The 19,669-nt window shown below is 40.2% G+C and overlaps 1 protein-coding gene across 1 annotated transcript in view; it reads right to left on the bottom strand.

The window, feature by feature from the left end:
• The window catches only part of nkain2 (sodium/potassium transporting ATPase interacting 2), a 63,355-nt gene extending 55,061 nt beyond the window's left edge, over nt 1–8,294 (bottom strand). Inside the window, exon 1 of the mRNA XM_088001899.1 lies at nt 6,393–8,294. Within this exon, the coding sequence (XP_087858025.1) occupies nt 6,393–6,446 (54 nt within the window). The 5' untranslated portion in view covers nt 6,447–8,294. The remainder of the gene's footprint in view (nt 1–6,392) is intronic.
• Nucleotides 8,295–19,669: the final 11,375 nt, after the last annotated feature.

Here is a 19,669-nt window from a genome sequence, read left to right as displayed (position 1 = left end):
CACGCACGCAGCACAATTATAGCTGTGTCAACGTTATGCACCCGTGAGACGTCTGATGACATTATTATTCCCCCCTGCTGAGCCGCTGGACAATTGAGTCATCGCTTTTGTGACAGCTGCTGGTGGGAGATGTGGACCGATATAGCCAAGAGGACCTCCACCACGGACAGACGGTGAGTCACCAGTGCTGAGGAATGTCTCTGCTTGTGTGTGAGTGTGTGTGTGAGAGAGGAAAAGTGTCGGTGTAAACACCATCTGATCTGCTACAGTCTGTTTGTTCAGTTCAGTTCCATTAATCTTTATGATTTTGTCTTTGGTTTTGGTCTGGCCGCCGGACGGTTTGGGTTAATTATCGGATTACTCAGTTTTATAACTCTGTGGTTTTGCTCTCGACAGCGTTGCTGTATGAACACTTATAGGGCTCACATGTGTCTCGTTCCTTTATTATTAGAGTAGGATTTAGACCCGAGAAATAAAGATGTTTTTCTTCATTCAACCCAAATGTGCATAGAATATTACAAAAATACGACTTTTTTAAAAGTAAAATATACTTAGTTTCTAAAGGAATGACGCAACTGAAACAGGTTTTTCAGTAAGTGCTGGAATTTCCACGTTCATTTGAAAGCATCCAATCAGAATCCATTCTCTGCTGTTGCCAAGTAGACAAATGGACTCTATCAGCACAGGGATTGGTGGGCCCTTTGTAATATTACCACCAGTGTACTACTACCAGCTTATATGACAGAGATGTTAGTTGTGCATAAGGAGAACTTACTTTCTGTCCAATCCAATAATATGCAACATGGTTTCACTCGAATCTGCTAAACTCAAATTTTGAACTTAAGGAACTTAAGCTAATAGTTTTTAATCGCAATTTATTTTTAACAGATCTCTTTTACCCACAGTTCATTTTTTCCTAAAGTTTTCCTCATGGTTTAGGAGATTGTTCACCACTGGTAACCGTCTTCAGGGAACGAAAAAAATCCAAGATATGAAATACTGTACAGATAGATGTTAGAGGTGGGATTTGAAGCCTTTGGACGATTTGCTTGGCTGTTTCAAATTTTTATGAGAAGCAGATTCAAAACTTAGTGGATTTAGGATCAATGGTACAGATTCTTTCATTTACCTCCACAGAACAAGGTTTTATCTTCAAGTCAGCTTTACTGTCCGCCTTACCATCTTCTCAGCCTCAGAACCAGTATGATGTACATTTTCTCATTTGCGCCTCTGTCAATATCTACACGCAGCCCATATGTTTTGTGCGCTGGCAAAAGTGACAGCAGCGACCTGGAAAAAACTTTTAAATTCAGTCCTTCCTTTATAATTACAAAAATAAGCAAAAGCTGCTAATTTAAGATAGCCCACAAAAAATATTGACCTCAGGGGTTTTATGTTTCTTGCAAACAGACCTTGAACAATAATAATTATTTGATTGGCAGTCCTCTTGTTGGATTCCTCGTCCAAACTGGGGGGTTTTTAGAGAATTGTTTTATTATTATTAGATTACACTCTTTGCAATCCTTTTCTGAAAGTCTATTTTTCCTTTAGGAGAGCTCTCACCTTGTGACTGAAATGAACGAATGAAGCTAAAAACTCAGACAGCCACGGTTAACCGGATCAAACAAACCAATGCAGTCACCTTGCAGAATGACAACCTGTCAGGCGATGGCAGCAGACCAAAGACCATTCGGTGATGCCAACACATTATTAGCCATTTGCTCTGATGGTGGATTAAAAGGTTGATTTTTCATTACATGAGCCGTGTTTCCATTGGTTTTAATGTTGGTACAAAATAAACACCAGACAGTCAAATACACTGACTCACCGGGGATCATGTACAAGTTGGTATCCACAATCGGAAATGATTGACGATTTCCACATGTGTGAATGAGTCACTCTATAATTGGCATGAGCCACAGTCGATGAATCCAGTACAAGGAAAGAGACGGAGCTTATTCACGGTTAGAAAACTGCAACCAAAGGTGTTCCAGAGCATCATGTAAGGGGTGGTCAAATGAGGGACTCTAATAATTTTGGTATCATGCCAAGACAGAATATCAGCAGTTTTATTTAAATGCATTCAGTAGTTTATGTTCATATGTATTTGAGGGCGGGTAACAAAAGCTGCACAATGAAGGGCAAAAAATAAATAAATAAATAAAATAAAAAATGTTGCAACTCCATTGCTACAAAAGTGGCAATAATAGTGTAGGTCAAAAGGTTTACCTCAAACTATTTACTAATGTGTAGCTGAAAATAACTTTAACAGAGTTAATTGATGATACCAATTATGATTTCAGGCTCTAGTTTTTAGATGCTTACAGGGTTTCAAATGCAAATGTTGAGACAAATAAAGACAAAGTATATGTTTCTGTAGGTTTTTCAACCAATTATTAAGACTTAACAGCTGCATGTTGCAGAAAAGCAAACTGCAACTCTATTAAATCCCTTCGTAATGTTAGAAATAATTAATAAGCTTAGTGCATATAAATCTGAAACAAGCAGAAAGTCAGCTGGTTAGACTACTAACGTCTTGCACATGAAGATGTATGCCCAAATGCAGATCATTGATCCCTGTTCAGCTGTAGTGACATGGCGTCTTAGCAATTAACCTGGCTAATGAGGCGGGTTGAAAAAGTGCTGTTAAGCTATATAGGCCATCAGTTCTACTACTCTGACCAGAACTGTTCTGTTTTCCTCAGCTGGGTCACCTGTTCAGAAGTCCCTCACCCACTGAAAACGAAGTGGCTCTCGACAAAGGACAGAGTGGGCTGTGGTTTTTGGACAAACGTGTTGAAGAGGAGCCGAGGAAACCAGCGGCGGCGCTAACCACGCACCTGGCTGTAAACATACAGCAGCGTTGGACCTCGAGCTCAGCTAGCGGTTGTATCAGCCGGCTTAGCTATTACAACAGTTAACAGAGCAAAACATGTTGTTGACTGTGGCACAGCATTAGTTCCACTGCATTAGACACAATGACTATCTCTGTGACAGAATCTGATTCACAAGCACGGACGCACACGCCCGAGCGCTGCCATTATATCCCCGACGGAAAAACGCTGCACCCCCATTTACAGCACAGTGGTGTGTTTCATGTATGTGCGCCGCATGAGGCGATATCATTAGCATTCTGATGTAAACAAGTTCCCTGACACAGCTGTGTCGCGGTCTTTCAAGTCACAATGTGCCCAGCGTTGTGCTATTTCACAGCACAATGGGTCTTTTCTCACAATATGGGTCATGCACATAAACTCTTAGAGGAAATTAGGTGATGTTCCAGTATCTTTCTTATAGTGGGCAAGAAGGCACTTATGGAATCTCTCTAACTCCTATTCAACGTGAAAACAGCTACAGCTAGTCCATACTTAATATAAAGCAACTTTTACTTTAGCTTTTATTTTTTACCAATAAAAGAAACACTTGAAAAGGAATGAAACTGCTGCATGCTCTTCAAATCCTTCCTTTGAATCAAATGCGCTGGAGATGTGACACATCTAAAACACAGCAGACGGCAAGCCCTGAAAACCAAGGGATTTTCTTGTGCTAGAATGGCCTAGTCAAAGTCCAAGCCTAATTTCAATTGGTAATATGTGCTACAATTTGAAAATTGCTGTTCACAGATGCTCTCCATCCACTCTGACTCAGGTTGAGTTATTTTGCAAAACAAAAAAAAAGAAGATATTTCACAGTAGAGACACACTCCAAAGGATTGCAGCTGTATTTGCAGCTAAAGGTGCTTCTGCAAATTATTTACTCAGGAGAGCTCGATTCAAATGCATAACACATCCCACTTTTCAGATGCTATTTGAAAGAAACTGTGGAAAACACACACACAGAGACACACACACAGAGAGAGAGAGAGAGACACAATGCACTGTAGAGAGCTACTTTCTGCCATAACCTTGGCAAAACAAAAAAGCAGCACATTTTCAAAATGCTCATACTCAGAAATACTTAGGTTGTTATTTAGGAATGTGAAACGACTAGCATCTGTTGTACAATAGCCGGACAAGCTATCCATTTTAAAGAAGAAACTTGCACTCTTAAAACACATTTTACAGAGTTTTTTTTTTTTAAACATTGTCACGGATGTTTTCCTGTTCGAGACGTGCTCTCAGGCGAGGGAACGCACTTCACAGAGCACTGCTGCATTTTCTTCAAGTCTGTTGTTTAATGATAGTGATGGATTTGAGCTCCACTGGTATTTAGAGGCTGCGTTAGAGTTAGTGATCACTTTCAAGATTTTCCATGAGAGCCTCTGAGCTGATTTCAGATCCGTTAGAAACCGAGCCATCTAATAATAATAATTGATAACACTATTTATAGGCCCGAAGTGGGGCAATCTCTGCTCCCAGCACCACTTGTGCTACAACATATTTAGCACGCTCCCACTTCAGCATCCCTCCAGCAGCGGTTTAAGGAAAGAAAGGGAATGGGTGTATGAATGAATGAATGAATGCACAAACAGCAGGCGCGCTCCAGTTAAAGCACACATCCGAATGCTGCTGCAAACACCATCGCTCTATTAGCTCATCTGTCCCGGGCGCCCACTTAGTGAGATCTAACCCTTCCCAGGAGGAGCCTGGGTCTGACTTCACGGTTCATCGGTTCAAACTGGAGACGTCCAAAACGCAGCAGTTTGCTGACCCACCTGCAGAGACCCAACGGCAGACCCGTGGTCAAAGTTCAACATGAAATTGTTTGCAAGATCACGTTTTATAACCGAGGTCAGGCCGAAAGTGGGTCCGTTCCAAACTTTAACGGGGAGGCGACGCTGGATGATTGGCAGGCGATTGGCAGGTGGGGCGACTGCGGTTGCTTTCTGAGACTGGCAGGCAGGGCGAGCTGACACGGAGCAGACGGGAGTGTGTGCCTTTCTTAAATCGAAAAGCAACTGAATTTTTAGACGCAGGTCCACGTTTATTGTCACAAAGATGTGCAATGAAAAAATGGCGGCCATTGAAAAGGTTGATTTTGTGTCAAATTAATTATTTCTTTGTTGATTTGGTTACATGTACCATTATCACCTTATGCCATTTTCTGTTTTACTTTTGCCACAAACCACTACACATTTTCATTTCAACTCTCCTGATGTTTCGAAGACTCCCTGACGTCACGCACTCCAATAAGGTTTTGGCATTTGAAGGAGACCGACAGCATTACAGTTCGGCAACACTACTTTACAGGGCATGAGGCTCTTCTGTATATAACTAACCAAACCTTACAAGAGATTCAAATCTAACAATCTTTGTCTTAGTCTTAGTCTCATTCAACCAAAGCCCCACACTTCCAGTGAAAGTCCCAGTAAGATTCAGCAAACTCCACATGTTTAAGTTTGTAATGATGGAGGAAAAGCTTTGTTCTGCCATCACTCCCAAACAACCAGTTGGCATCTCGTTAGTGTCAAATGTTTGTTGTTTAGACTTGGTTTTTCCCCCAGATGTCAAACTTGGCAGCTGTTCTCATGGTTTTTGTCCTTCTTTCCTGCCATCACCGTCCTACTTTGTTGCACGTGTTGACTAGATAAATAGGGATCCTTGCCCAGTCCGGTGACCAATGGCTTAAACAAACAGGCTGCTGTGCCGTGTCAGATTTATACTCCAGTGGAACAAAAAAAAAAAAAAAAGAAGAAAGTATACTAATTGGAGCTTCAAGTAGACCTTTATTTTAAAGGAAACTTGTGAAAATAAAAACGTATTGATAAACACAGGATTATTTTCCTTACGTGAAAAAAATTCACTCAAGTTAAATACTTTTACAGCCATGTCTCTATATCTGATCTTATTTGTCAAGAAAAAGGAGGAAAAATCCCATAAACCGATGAAGTGCTCTGCATTACAGCAGCAGGTCCCTGCCAAACCACGAAGGAGCTCTTTGTTATCATTTCCAGAGTTTTCGGGTGGGGATGCATGCAAACAGCCCTGCCCCTTCATCCCACCCTGGTACCACTTCCAGACGACCCAGATGGTGAAAGGAGAAAGAGCGGTACACCAAGGAGCAGATAAGCAGCTGGTGATGCTTTGCGTTGGATATTTTCCTGCTTCACTCCTGTCCCTGACCCCCCCCACCCCCCCATTTGCAACTCAGCAAAGCATGTTTTCCCCTCCCCAGCCCCCCACTGCTTTTTGAGATCACCTTTCATTCATTTCACCTCCTATATCGTGACCTTTTACACTGCTGTTACCTTCTGAATTTGTAACCTTTGAGTAATCCATGCACCCACCTGTCTCCCACTTCCCTGCCACATCTAGGATCCTCCTGCCACTTATTGCCCATGACAGATTATTTGTTTGTCAAGCTCTTACAAGATAAAAAAGAAAAAAAAAATGCTTTTCTCCCTCCTGATCGATCATCTCCGTTACAGGATCAATAATAATCTCGGCACTTACCAGCTGCATGCCACAGATGAAGGCCAAGGTGCACCTGCCGCTGCAACACCCCATGATCTCCTTCTCCTCCTCCTTCTTCTTCTTCTATGCAGAGGTCCAGAAACTCTAGATAATTCCCAAAGTCTCTCCTTCACCTCCACCCACCCCTCCAGCGAGGGGCTGTCTGGCTGTCTGGCAACCCCGGGTGGAGGCACTGCTTGGGGGCCTCGGAGAGCAAAGCGCAGCCCCTGTGCTCCCTGGTGCTCACAGCAATCAGGGCTGACTACTTCATCCAGATGAAAAACTGATGAGTGGTCTCCTTTAAAAAAAAACAAAAAAAACAAACACAGGTCAGGGATCAAGTGTGGAAAGAGGCCCTTCAGGACAGTTTAGCACAATTCAAGACAACAAGTTAATATTTATCTTGAATAAGAGGCAGGCAATGAGCATCTTTAGCAGGGGAGGTGGAGAGAAAAATCAAACAGGTCTTCTCGTATTGTAAACTAAATGAAAACTCCTCAGCATCGACGAGAAAATGTTCCAGCTGTGTCCATTCAGCTCCTCCAGACTTCACCTAGTTGGACCGGTAATCCGTTCAGGGCTCATCTCATCGTTATCCCTGCTGAATTGGCACAATCCTGGACAGCACCAGACAGATGGTGGAACTGGCTGGATGTATTCCCACAGATCTCTCGGATCTTTCGCTCAATAATCCGATTAAAAGCCCCGATTGCCTGCTTTGGTAAGGGTAATATGTTTCCAGGTGGAGGAAACAAGTGAAAGTGGTTCTGGCATGTATCTATCTTTTTTTTTTTTCTTTAATCCTCCCCAATGCACAGACGGGCTCCTCTCCTCTTCTTATCTCAGGGGACGGGCACGTAGCAGCAACATCCTCTCCTAAACAAAGCTGTCTTCTTTCCACACGAGTTTTCCCACTACATGTCCTGACTTTATCCAGACAGGCAGTGGAGAGTGGAAGCGTTGATAGGGTCTCCTGATATATGTCAGCCTCCTTGAAGATGATTTCTGTGGCTCTTCTGTCTAATGAGTCCCCTTCCTTAGGATCATCTCCCCTTCAGGTCCACAACCAGCTTTCTCTCTCTCTCTCTCTCTCTTTTGGTGAGAACCGTCATCCGATTATCCCCAGCCTTCTTCTTTCTAATTAAATAAAACACTTCCACAATAATAAACACAAAAACAACAAGAAAAAAAAAACACACACACACTGGTGTCCGAATTACGCGCAGAATTTCGCGTTGTTAAATTCCAGGTCGAAAGTAAGTCTCCAGACGTGACGCGCAAAAGCGGATCCCAGCCAAATGACGTCCGGGTTCAGTTTCTTGTCTCAGGATTTGTCTTGAAGAACTGGGGAGGGGGAGACAATGGGAACCGGGATGGACCAACGGACCGAGAGAGACAGCCGTGAGGAGCGTCTCCCGCCTGCCATCTGTCAAGTCAAACAGCACGCCTCCATGCTGCTGTTCTGGTGCGGATTTCCAAAATAAAGGTGCCGAATATGACAGCGTTATTATGCTTTTATTTATTTATTTATTTTCCCCAGACATTAGAACAAGTAACTTGTCCTATCGCTGCTTTGACGTGGTTCAGTTTTTTTTTTTTCAAGGGGTTGTCTTTAATAGTGGTGCGTTATTTCTGTTTTACCGGAAGTAGGAAATTTCAACATCCACCTTGGAAGAATCTGCTGGATGGCTAACCTGAAAGTCCTAAAGCTACTCCGAGTTTTTAGTCAGTATAATGCAACACGAGTTGCTTTAAAATATACATATTTAATAATCTGCAAGATAAATGTCAACAGATTAAAATGAGTAGAGCTATTAGTCAAAGAACAAAAACAAAACAGTGTAGTACCCAAAGTTTTCACATTGAGGTCAAAAGGTGATTTATGTACTGTGAACGTGTTAACCTCCAAAATTACAAGCACACAAAAAAAAAACTTGAACGTCATTAGCCGCAATTTGTTCAACCCATATTAATTAGAAACTAAAAACTCACCTTCGTAACCTCAGAGGCAGAGTCGGTACTAATTTAAAATTGAGGCGTGGGCTATTTCCTGACGTTCATGTGGTTTTTGCAGCCTTCTTGAAGATGTGAAAAAACAAACGATAAGTGCTGCATGCTAGCTGTCGATGCTAATTTTCCCCCTTGTTTAACTGACGTAGGTAACTTCAGCTAATAGGGTGACGCCTTTCTTCCTCCTGCATCATGTGCCACAGCCAATAAGTGAAGCTTTTACTTTGAAGGGCAGCCTAAAGAGCTTCTCCCCTGTTGTAGTTGCTGCTGGCTGACTTGCTGAGGCTGATGCTCGGCTCTGCGGGGGAGCAGTGGGCTTCTTTTACTCTCCAAAACACAAACATTGACAGGGCAAAGATGCTTCTTTTGCTCGGTTTGCAGCTGCTGCTGAGCACGGCCCTCTGAACCTTGATGATAAACTGGTGAATCAAGTGTGTCACCTCCCTGATTCACTGGGCACTCGAGAGGGTCCTCTTTGAACTGTAAAGACTGCGTATCCATCCCCATTTTACATTTATCCAACAATGTAAAAAAAAGAAGAAAAAAAAAAAAAACCTCAAGGCTTCACTATTAAAGCTATAAAAACAGTTCTTTAGGCTTGTCAAAAAAAATGTCCAGGATTGCCTCTACATTAGAAATTGTGTCTCGTCTGTATATGACACCTAATTTCACTCTACAGTCTTGTGTTTTTCTGCAGCGGGCATTCCAGTTATGGATAGAGCCCAGATTCATATAAAATCGACCACTTTGTTTCCAATTTAAAAGTAGAGGAGTCAGTGAAAAGTCTGCGCGCTTCAGGGGTCAATTGTGCCACGCCTATAATATGGCCAGTAGCTTAAACAGACACTGAGGTGGAGAGGGTATCAGTGCTTTAGCTACACAACATAATGGCCTGCTTTCCCCTCACCATCAATCTCTGTCACAGTGTGTTCCTCCCACGCATGCACACGCGCACACACACGCACGCACGCTCGCTTATGCACGCACACGGAAAAACAACTCCCAGGTATAAGGATGGATGCGTGCACAAACAAATACACATTCACGCGCAGCACACTCCGGAGCCCCACGCCGTGCGACAGGAGTTTAATTATGCCTCTAATCTTGAGTGACAGTTGCATGTATAATGACTGATTCCCTGGGGCCATGTGTCGAGGCATCCACCCATTCATCCTTCAGTCTCTTCTTCTATTTATCGTCTTACTTAGTCATCAATCCATCAAATCCACTGCCACGTTTCCCTCTAAACTTCTTTTTTTATATATATATATATACATTGTCAGCTTTCTTTCAGTTATCCCCCCCTTTTTTCTGTTTCACCGTCTTCCTCTCCGTTGCTCAGCAATTTCACTTGTTCAATTTTATTTCCCTGCCACACATCATCATCTACTCTTTATTGAGGTCACTGACCAGGCTAATTGGGGTTGTGCCTCCCGAAGATAACGCCACAACATGAAGTAGGTGCTCTGAAGATAATAATTACTGCTTGATTTTAGAGTAAACATAAATTCCAAATGGATGTAATCATATTTAAAAAAATGTTGTTGTTGTTTTTTTCCATCTATCTTTAATAATTATCACAGATATATTTTTTAAAATAAATTTACAGTGGTGATACATACATCCAATGTTAGCATAAGTTTAATATCGATTTGGGACTTTGGGCAGGATCATGTTGTGTCATTCAATATATATATATATATATATATATATATATATATATATATATATATATATATATATATATATATATATATATATATATATATATATTATTTTATTTTTATTTTTTTTCCGGCAACATTGCCAACCCCTATTTTGGGTTATTGTATTAACAATCTGCTCTGTCGAGGTCTTAACCGCTTGACCCAAACTATTCCCTCAAAAAAATGAAGCAAACCAGGAGCCTGCAAGCTCAAGCCAACTTTAAATGTGAGTTAGCTAAACTGACTATTCAAATGCCATCAGGAAAAAATTTTTTATATTGTCAGTCAAGTCAATGATTTTGCTACTATAGGTCACTTTGACAGAAGGAATGTTCAGCATGTTGGGCATGGCAGTGGTAGCGTCATGCTAGGGGTCTGTTTTGCCTTGTGTATTCATGACAAACTGCTACGAGTCAAACATTTGAGGCTGTATGCATATTTTTGACCCTATGTGGATTAAAGAAACTAATAGATCCAATTCTGGTTTTAAAAATCACTCAGGGTTATTTGTTTTATAATCATCCATGTTAGAAAGCAACAACCCAAATTAATAATTAATGCAGAATCTTTTTTATTATGATTAAAGTTTTGGAAATGCATCAATCTATTACGGCCAGTGTTTCATCCAAACGGCAATAATTTGTTATTTGTTCTGCTTCTTTTAGGATTGGGGGGTGGAGTTAATTATTTTGTTTGTCACATTTTCAGAATTAACAGAACCAACTAACATTGACACGTATGCACACAAATATTTATTTGTGTTTCTATAATAAGGAAAATTTAAAAAATCAATAAAACAGTTTGAACTGGAACATTTAGCGATAGGATCCAGTACAGATTTTGTGCGACGTAAAATGGAAAAGCAAAAAAAAATTCACATGTACATTATAGATTCTTGGACAACTATTTTTGACACAAAGGCAAAAGAGACACCGAATGCGTCACGCACAAGGCCAAGAAGAATTTAACTCTGAAACAAGGCGAGTAGACATTAGATATGTCCGTGTTAGACTCTCTACACATTTGGCCAATAAACACCGAGTAGGATCTAAATTGTCTTGTCATTTTCAGATTACCGTCTGCTTGAAAGTCTGCGCCGTCGCCAACATAGCCGCCATTCTTGTCATCAGCAAATCCACGCCGGAGTTTGACACCGATAAAATGTAATAGGAAGAGCCGGAGAGAAACAGCAAAATGAAAACACGGGGAAAGATAGAAAACAGCATCCCAGAGATACCTAGATAGTATGTGTTCATAACTTTATCTCTCCGAGCCAGATGTCAGAGGATTGCTGCTCCTGTCAGCCTCTCAGCCCACGCGTACACACTCAAGAAAAACACAGACCCCCTTCCATTCCCTCACATTTGCTTGTCTAAAAATAATCTGTATGTAGATCCTTTGAAATATGTCAAAGTGTGTCCTTTTCAGTGGCTAGGCAGCTGGAAACTTATTACTTTTGTCCTTTCATGATGACAACTGAAATGGATCAAATTAAAATGAACGGATTAAATCCAATAGGCACAGAGCACAGATGAAACCAGAGGAGAGAGAGTAAGAAACAAAGAGGGGAAAAAAAAGTTCACAAAAAAGGTGAACGTAGAGGGAGTGAAGCTCGAGAGGGTCGCAAGCGGGGAATTGCACGAGAACAAAAGCATATTTTATTTTCATTTAACACCAGATTAAAGTCGCAGACGGCTTTAAAAAGATAAAAATAAAAAAATGAATTAGGCAGAAAATGTGCAGCTGAAATCCATTTCAATGCAACTGAGTTCATTTACATGCAACAAAAAACAAAAAACTGTAAATACATCAACTCACAATATCATTAAGATAGATAAGTAGCAGAGAAACTACAAATGTTTGGAATCGTCATTAATATATCGGACATTATATTGACTGACATTAGACCTCTGATAAGAAATATTGGATCTTATTCAAACTAAATAGTTTTCTGGCACAGACTGGAGTTAGGTCATGCATTTTGAATTAAGCTCAGGTCGGGTCAGTTCCAGAATCTTACAATTAGTTCACTTTATTCATCCCCAAACCAATTTTAACATTTCAGTCCAATATTGTACATATTGGCATAAATTCAAGCTGATGCTGTCTATGCTTACATTGCACCTAAGCAGTTATGCAAAAAAACAACAACCAACTCTACTCAATGTGAATCAAAAATATTCAACTATTTAAGTTTGCTCCAACAAAGAGAGACCTCATCAACAAGCAGGGATAAGCTGTGAACAGTACAGAGCAAAAACAACTAGCTCAAGTGCGATAACCCTGAAAAAGATCGAGTAAAAGAAAAAGCAGGAATTGTTAGCAAAAGCTTTCTTGTACGCATAGCAAAGTCAGAATGCAGAAATCCCTCTCAAGGTGGGAGGGGCTTAATGTTCTGCTGTTGTTGTTAGGGAGTTTAGTCTGACGAATACATTTCTGCTCTAATATTTAGGAGGGGCTCACAGAGGTCCAGACTCAGCAACACGTTAAAAGATAGCCTCTAATCTCTTGATGTGCTTGTCTAGCAAGAAAACAGCTTTCGCCTTACTCAGCATCATTCGCTTTGTTCAGAAACACTCCCAGTCCTCAAGATGGTGGGGAATTTGTTCTTGACAGTGGCTTGGCACTGGCTGCACCTATACATGCACACTGTAGAAACATGAAGAGACAGTTCACAGGTACAATTATTTATCTGTGAATGTTATGGGGGGGGGGGAAGCCAAATGTTTCTGCACCTCATTTGTAAGAAAACAGAGAAATCAAACACTGCCGGTTAGATGATACTAAGCCTCCAGGTCTGTGATAATCTGAGGGATCTGCATGGTTCCTACCTGACCTGCAAGAGAACAGGAAGTAGTTACTGGATGAAAAGGTGTCGCTGGTTGAATGACAATCAGGAAACGTGGCAACGGTTTTGCAATTTGTTTGATTAAGCTTTAATCCTTGAAATCTGAAAGCTCAGAAAATTCTGAACATCTTTGCCACTGCAGGTGTAAATATGATAAGATGAAGTAATATCAAATAGCGGAATCATGAATTATGCGTTATTACATTTCAAAAGAAGCTAAAGAATTGACAGGGTTTCTCTGTAACACCGGCATTTATTTCCCTTTAAGAATTATGTTATTTTCTCCTAACAGCCAAGGTCTCTTTGCAACTACAATCATTAGTCAGGTAATTAATTACAGCACTGCAGGTGTCCCTGTAATTTTATTACGACTGACTGTGCTTTCAGTAAATGTTGTAAGAAGAACTGAGAGGTGAACCGCTGTTACTTTATTCCCCCACCGGAGTCTTAGAGGTTATTTTTACATCTCTGCCATGTTGAATTGCATAACAGTAAGGAAAACTTTAGTCCTTCAAGAGGATAATTCTGATACTTTGTCCACCTCTGACAAGGACGACATAACCTCACAAAACAGCCCCAAACCTCATCCTTTAGAAGCAGACTGGTTTTTAGAAAGTGCACTGTGTGCAGCACAACAAAGACAGGCTGTGTGTGTTAGTGTGTTAGTGTCAGTCCGCGTCTATCTTTTACCTCTGCTTTGTGGGCGCAGTCATTTACTCCATGATTCACACGCTAATTCGGTTTTATTTGTGCGCCCTGTCTGAGGAAGGCTTTCGCCTTCGTAACAGGCTGGCCTAAAAAGCGTGGATGTTCGAGGGCTTGCACAGCAGCACGCGCTCAGTCGTGTGCGTGTGTGTGTGAGCGCGTGTGCGTGTGTGTGTGTGTGTGTGTGTGCCTGCAGGCAGAATGTTAAGTGCTATTAGGCCTGGATATTGTTGCAGTGGCTCACCCGAGCTGAATGCAACTCAGTGCGCTTGTCATTTTCATCTTAAACAAAAAGTGTAATGTAAATCACAGGGAGCTTTACATGTCGCCTTATTAAATCCACTCCCAGATCGCTTTCTGTTGAACGCATTTGGCTCTAAAAGCCCATTTTCTTCCAAGGATGCCCATTTACATCCACTTTACTTAGATGATCATATCTCTACTTTAGAACTTAACCAAAAAGTCCTCATGGAAACCTCGTCTCCGAATTGTGAATCAGTTTCTGTTATATAAAGCACCGTAATGCCGAACAACTAAACTGTCCCTAAATCTATAAAAGTGTAAGTTGATTCCTGAAGACTCTGGAACTTTCCGCCTGAATTCAATAAGGCTCTATTTAGACATTATCTTCTCTATTACGTGCTTTTATATCGGCTGTGGATAGTGTTTACAACACCAAAGCAGGCAGCTAAACTCAGTTAATCCTTTCTTAACCCTGATTTGTGAGTTCTAGCCTCAATTTCTGTGGTAAACATACTGAATCTTCCTTTAAAACACTCGTGTACCAACACTCACAGGCAACATGATGACCAAAACAAAAACAAAAAAAACTGTACTAAATCAGGTTTTTCTGTAATTATGTAATGCAGGGGGTGTTACAAACCAAGACTCATTCGTTGCAAACAGAGGCAGCAGTTGTCGCTGCAGAAATGTGCCTCCAATGGTCTTGAGTCCAGCGGTGGCAGTAATCCATTCATGGCCACTGAAACAATAAATAAAAACACAATGAAGCACTCAACAAATAAGCAATTCATTTCTGACAGTGATACAGAGATATTAACCTCAAACGACCTTCCAACAGAACCTCATTGTCGACAGTTTTTATATGAGGTCGTAGCACGAAGAAAAGGGGGAGAAATGTAATGAAAAGACAAGATGTTACTAGAAGAGTACACTGTTCGACAGACTTTTTTTTTTTTAAAGCCACTGAAAATAGATTTATGGAAGAAGTTCTGTAAAACTGCAGCCCAAAAGCAAACAGATTGAGAGAGATGACACACAAAAAATAATGTGAAACAAAAATGTAGACGAGAGGATATTGATTGGTTTCTTTGGAGTACAGCTCTTCATTTTTAATGCTCTTTGAGGAGACAGCCTGGAGGTAAAACACTGGCTTTGAGCCTGAGATGTTTTATTTTACTTTTTTAATAAAGTTTGAAAAGTAGGAAAACTTCGGATAGACTGAGATTTAAATCAGGTAACAGGTGTGTTGATGGCATGTTTTCTCCTGTGATGCCACTGGGTCTTTACCTGGTTTCCATACAGTTGTCAAGCAGTGTGTACCAAACATCCAACCAATAAAATAAAAATAAAAAACATTAGTAATCATTATTATTTAATGGAATGTACATATTTTTGAGGAAACAGCCTATATAGCAGTATACCTACAGTATTAAATTTGATATTTTTGGTCTCTTTGAGTCTATAACAGTCATTTACATATTTCATATATTTCCTTTTTTTTCCTTTTATTGTACTTGATGAAGATTGCTCAAAGGAAACAGACTAGTCCATATTGATTAAAAAATTTTATGACTGATTGATTTTTGAACAATAAAACAGTGAAACATATCTATGTTACGCTGCAATGCTCAGAAGACATTTTCGAATTGTCTCAAAATAATAATAATAATAATAATAAAAATGCCTTTCATGAAAATTTCTGGATTTCAGCAAACCAATTAGGAATAACAGTTCCAGATGTTAGAAAATGTGAGCATTAATCACAAAACATGATCATCTTTGTCTTCTGTGTGTACAGCTTTAACTAGAATTATTCCAAATTTTGACAATAATATGCATCTTGATGTAACTAAGTGAAGCATTTTTACAGAGAAAGACTGTTTTCTTTATTTGTTGTTCTTTTTCCACACAATCTAGATAATACTGGATCTCCCCAAACATTTTTGCTTGCTGATGAGTAGATTTAAATATAATCATTTTTCAAAGTCTGCACAGCCCCTACTCAAAATCAAGGGTGTGTATCTTTTTAATTAAGCGAAAGATCCGGCTGAGTTTCGGTTTTAGTTCATTTCAGCTTTAATACTTTATAAGAAATTCTTCCGAAAATATATTTAATTCCTTTGACCTTTTTTTTATGAATTCTGAGGTGTTTTAGTACAGAAATACTACTTTATTACAGTTTGAGCTGTAATAAATTATTTGAATAAACTATTTGACTCAAGAACACTTACTCCAAAGTGCATATACGTTCTTTAACAATATGTTATTTTACAATATAAATATATCATATCTACACAGATAAAGCTCAAGAACACGACATCTCCTGAATGTTATTCAGTCGGTCTACATAAACGCCACATAAAGTCAGACGTCAAACTCTAATTACTCAACTGTGACTTTAATTTCCGTCTCGTCTCCGCTCTCTGCAGTCTGTCCATCTGTCCTCCTTGCCACTGCCAATAGCGTGGCAGAAACTGTGTGCTCGCATACTCAGGCCTGTGCATGTATTGTACGCACCGCGGGGATGCTTGAAGGTCTGTGAATTTGTGTCAAAGCACAGCATATAGTGGCTGAACTCTTTGCAGCCGGTGCCAGAGCTGGGTGTTTGTCTGATCGCGCTCAGAGATGAGAGGGTTTCAACTTCCTGGCCAAACTATAAAAGACGTGGAAGCTCTCTGGCAAAAGCGGTGCATGTTGGACACGTCCATTTTGGCTTTTACATCCGTTGATTTTTTTTTTTTTTTTTATCCCCCTGGGGTGTTACAAAATCACTGGGAATTTTAGTAATGGCACGGCTCAAAAATGTGACTCTGCAGTGGATCAACAACTCAGAACAGAAAAGAATGAGTCAGATTGTTTTGGGCCGCCTTGTTCACACGCCACCTTTTCAAATCTGTCCACAACTTCGTCATAGGATGAAAATGAGAACTTTGTGTTGGTCACAGCAAAACATCGACTTTGTTGTCCGAGCCACTTCGTCAAGCCGTATGCATTGGGTTCATTTTGAAGACTCGTTTGTGCACCAGGTTTAATGGCTGATATTTTGCTCCATAGTGTTCTTTCCTTATGATGGCATCTATTTCATGAAGCGTGCCGACTCAGAACAGCCTGCGATGAAGCTGCCAGCCCCGTAGTTCACAATTTAGATGGTACAACTATTTGTTTTTTCATACAAGGCTGAAGGTCATTACAGCCATCAGATCAGTGGATTTGTTTCCAAAAATGAAGATCTTTCTCCATGTGTGTATTTGAAAACTGTAATCTGGCTTCTTTTTTGATTTTCATTTTATTTTTCTTTTGGAGTAACAGCTTCCTCATCTCTGAGCGGCATTTCAGCTGATGTCGGCGCAGGACACGTTTCACTGTTGAAAACGATAAAGTCTCGGCTAACCTCTCAATCCCTTAATCTTGCTATAGTTGTGGGATTTTGCAAATAGGAATAATTTTGTTGATTCTAAATGACCTAAAACACGAGATCTTTGAGAGAAAGTGTTTTGATTCAGTGTATGTAAACTTATGGCTTTAATCTTCACATTTAAGAATGACAACTGATGCTATTTTATTATATCGATGTGATATTTGATATATAAACACAATGAAGTGGTTTTATTGACTTCTCTCTTTGAGTCCATCCTATTCTGACTCCTCATTGTCGCATGAATAGAGAGACACCACAAGCCGCAGGACTTTTTGGGCTTAGCAGATTTTCATGTTAATACACACGTCAACTTCACTGGTTGACATAATTATCAAGAGCAGCAAGAAATTATTCCTGGCCAGCTCACTTGCCCTACAAACAGTTTGTGTATGTGTGTCCTTACCCATCAGTGGTATAGCTTTGGGCTGGTTTGCATTTGCATAATGAAGTCAATAACAGTCGCCTCCTGGGAGGAAGCATGGTGACATTATTACTAATTTAATAAGAAGTGTTGGGCGTGTGTGTTTTCTGTCCCGGAGAGTGAGAAGAATGGACTGGCGAGGCAAAGTGAGGATAAATAGTGACAAAGACAGATGAGCAAAGTACGCAGAGAGATGAAAGTAATGAGTAAAGGATTACACAAGTAAAGAGAACAAGTTTTTTTTTTTTTTTTTTTTTTTAAGAAAATAACAAAACACATATAGAAAGGCGAAGGCGGAAGGGACCAAAAGGTGAAGGGAGAACAGAAAGTTAGCAGCTGAAGAAAGTATGGAGGGAAACGAAGACCAGAAAGGAAAGAAAGTCGGAGGGTGAAGAAGTCAGGCAGTAATGAGAGAGCAGAGAGAGTTCTGGAGAACCAGACACATGATGAATGACTTCAGTGTTCCTCACATCTGCTCCACTAACACCCTCATGTTCACCATGTGCTTTTTGGGTTAAGACCTCTAACGCGCTGTGCGGTGAAGATACAAGCATTTTAATTCTGTAAGTACTTTAATGTCAGATAAAGCAATTTGTGGACTCTGAGACATTAAATTGTGGGCTTTTTTTTAATATGTAGGCAACAATCATCAAAATTCCATTAACTGTGCGTGTCGGCTGTATATAATAAGTTTCACTTTCCGATGTGGGCGACGAAACATTTCGAGCTTTTTCATGATATTCACATTTCTTTAGATGTTTCCACTTTCAAGTGTAACATTTTCACTTTCTAGGCCGCTTTAGAAACATTTTTAATGTAAAGGCAACATTCAGATTTGACGCTTTTGTGAGTCCTGTGCTACTTTATTTTGACCTTTAAAGGTAACTTTGAAGCTCCAGACATGTAAGCAAAGCAAAACGTCTGATTTCTTTAAACACAAACACGCTCATGTTTGCCCTGAATTTGGCCGTTCAGCAACCCAAATAGCCTGAGGCACCGGTTTGTTAGAAATGGGAAGAATTGTAGAAAGTTCACTCGAAGGTTACGGCACTCTGATTTGTTGCCTTTCAGAGTCTGAATAAAGTTTACAACCCCCTTCTAGCAGTTTTATGTATCATTACGAGGAATAGATAATTAAAACAATTATATTTTTCCTTCTTCTTTAACAAAAAAGGTTATTGTGATGATCTGTTCGCGTGTCTGTCCTACTTCCTCTATTCGTTTATATTTGTCTCGTTATTTTTTCTTCTTCTTTTTTTTTTTATTTTGAACCCAGAAATCTGGAGGCTGCCTCCATGTCTTAAAAAGTGTGCGCGCTATCCGCCCTGCAGTCCCCAGAGTCAAACCCAAAGTCTCATCGTCCTCGAGGCGTCATCCACACATCACTTATGTAGAACAAGATGGATTATCTGCCTGTCTGGCAAACATCAAAAGGTCTGAATTTCCAAACACGAGCTTCGAAAGTTCACCTGGAGGCGCTGTAGCAACTTCTCGGTCACATCATATCCAGCTGCATCTTGTAGCTGCCTGAGGTGTGAAATTATCCTTGCTTACCAGCCGAGGTGCAGAGAAGGCTGAAGTGTGGCTGGATAAAACATCATTCTTCTGACCTGCACCAGACTCTGAGAAGTGATAAAACTCTCCCTCCTTAGAAACTGGACCATCCGTCGTATTTGAATGTGATTGTGTGGATTGACTGAAAAAATATATACTGTATATATAAATAAACACCTAGGAGTTTCATGTCAGATCTCTTCAAAATCCTGTTTAGAAAGTACACTTGATCAGAGTAAGTTTATCTATAGTTTTATAAGCAGTGATGCCATCTAACTAAATGAAAAAGTAATTATTGTTTCATAAATCTACCTGGCTAAAGCTGCATGCTACACAAACAATGATTGCAGGACGAGAATTTAAGAACCAGGT

This window comes from Poecilia mexicana, unplaced genomic scaffold (genome assembly GCF_051168715.1).
Source record: "Poecilia mexicana isolate PSO_F unplaced genomic scaffold, ASM5116871v1 scaffold_21, whole genome shotgun sequence".
NCBI lineage: Eukaryota > Metazoa > Chordata > Actinopteri > Cyprinodontiformes > Poeciliidae > Poecilia > Poecilia mexicana.
Note: the sequence above shows the minus strand (reverse complement) of the source record. Positions and strands in the feature narration are given on the sequence as shown.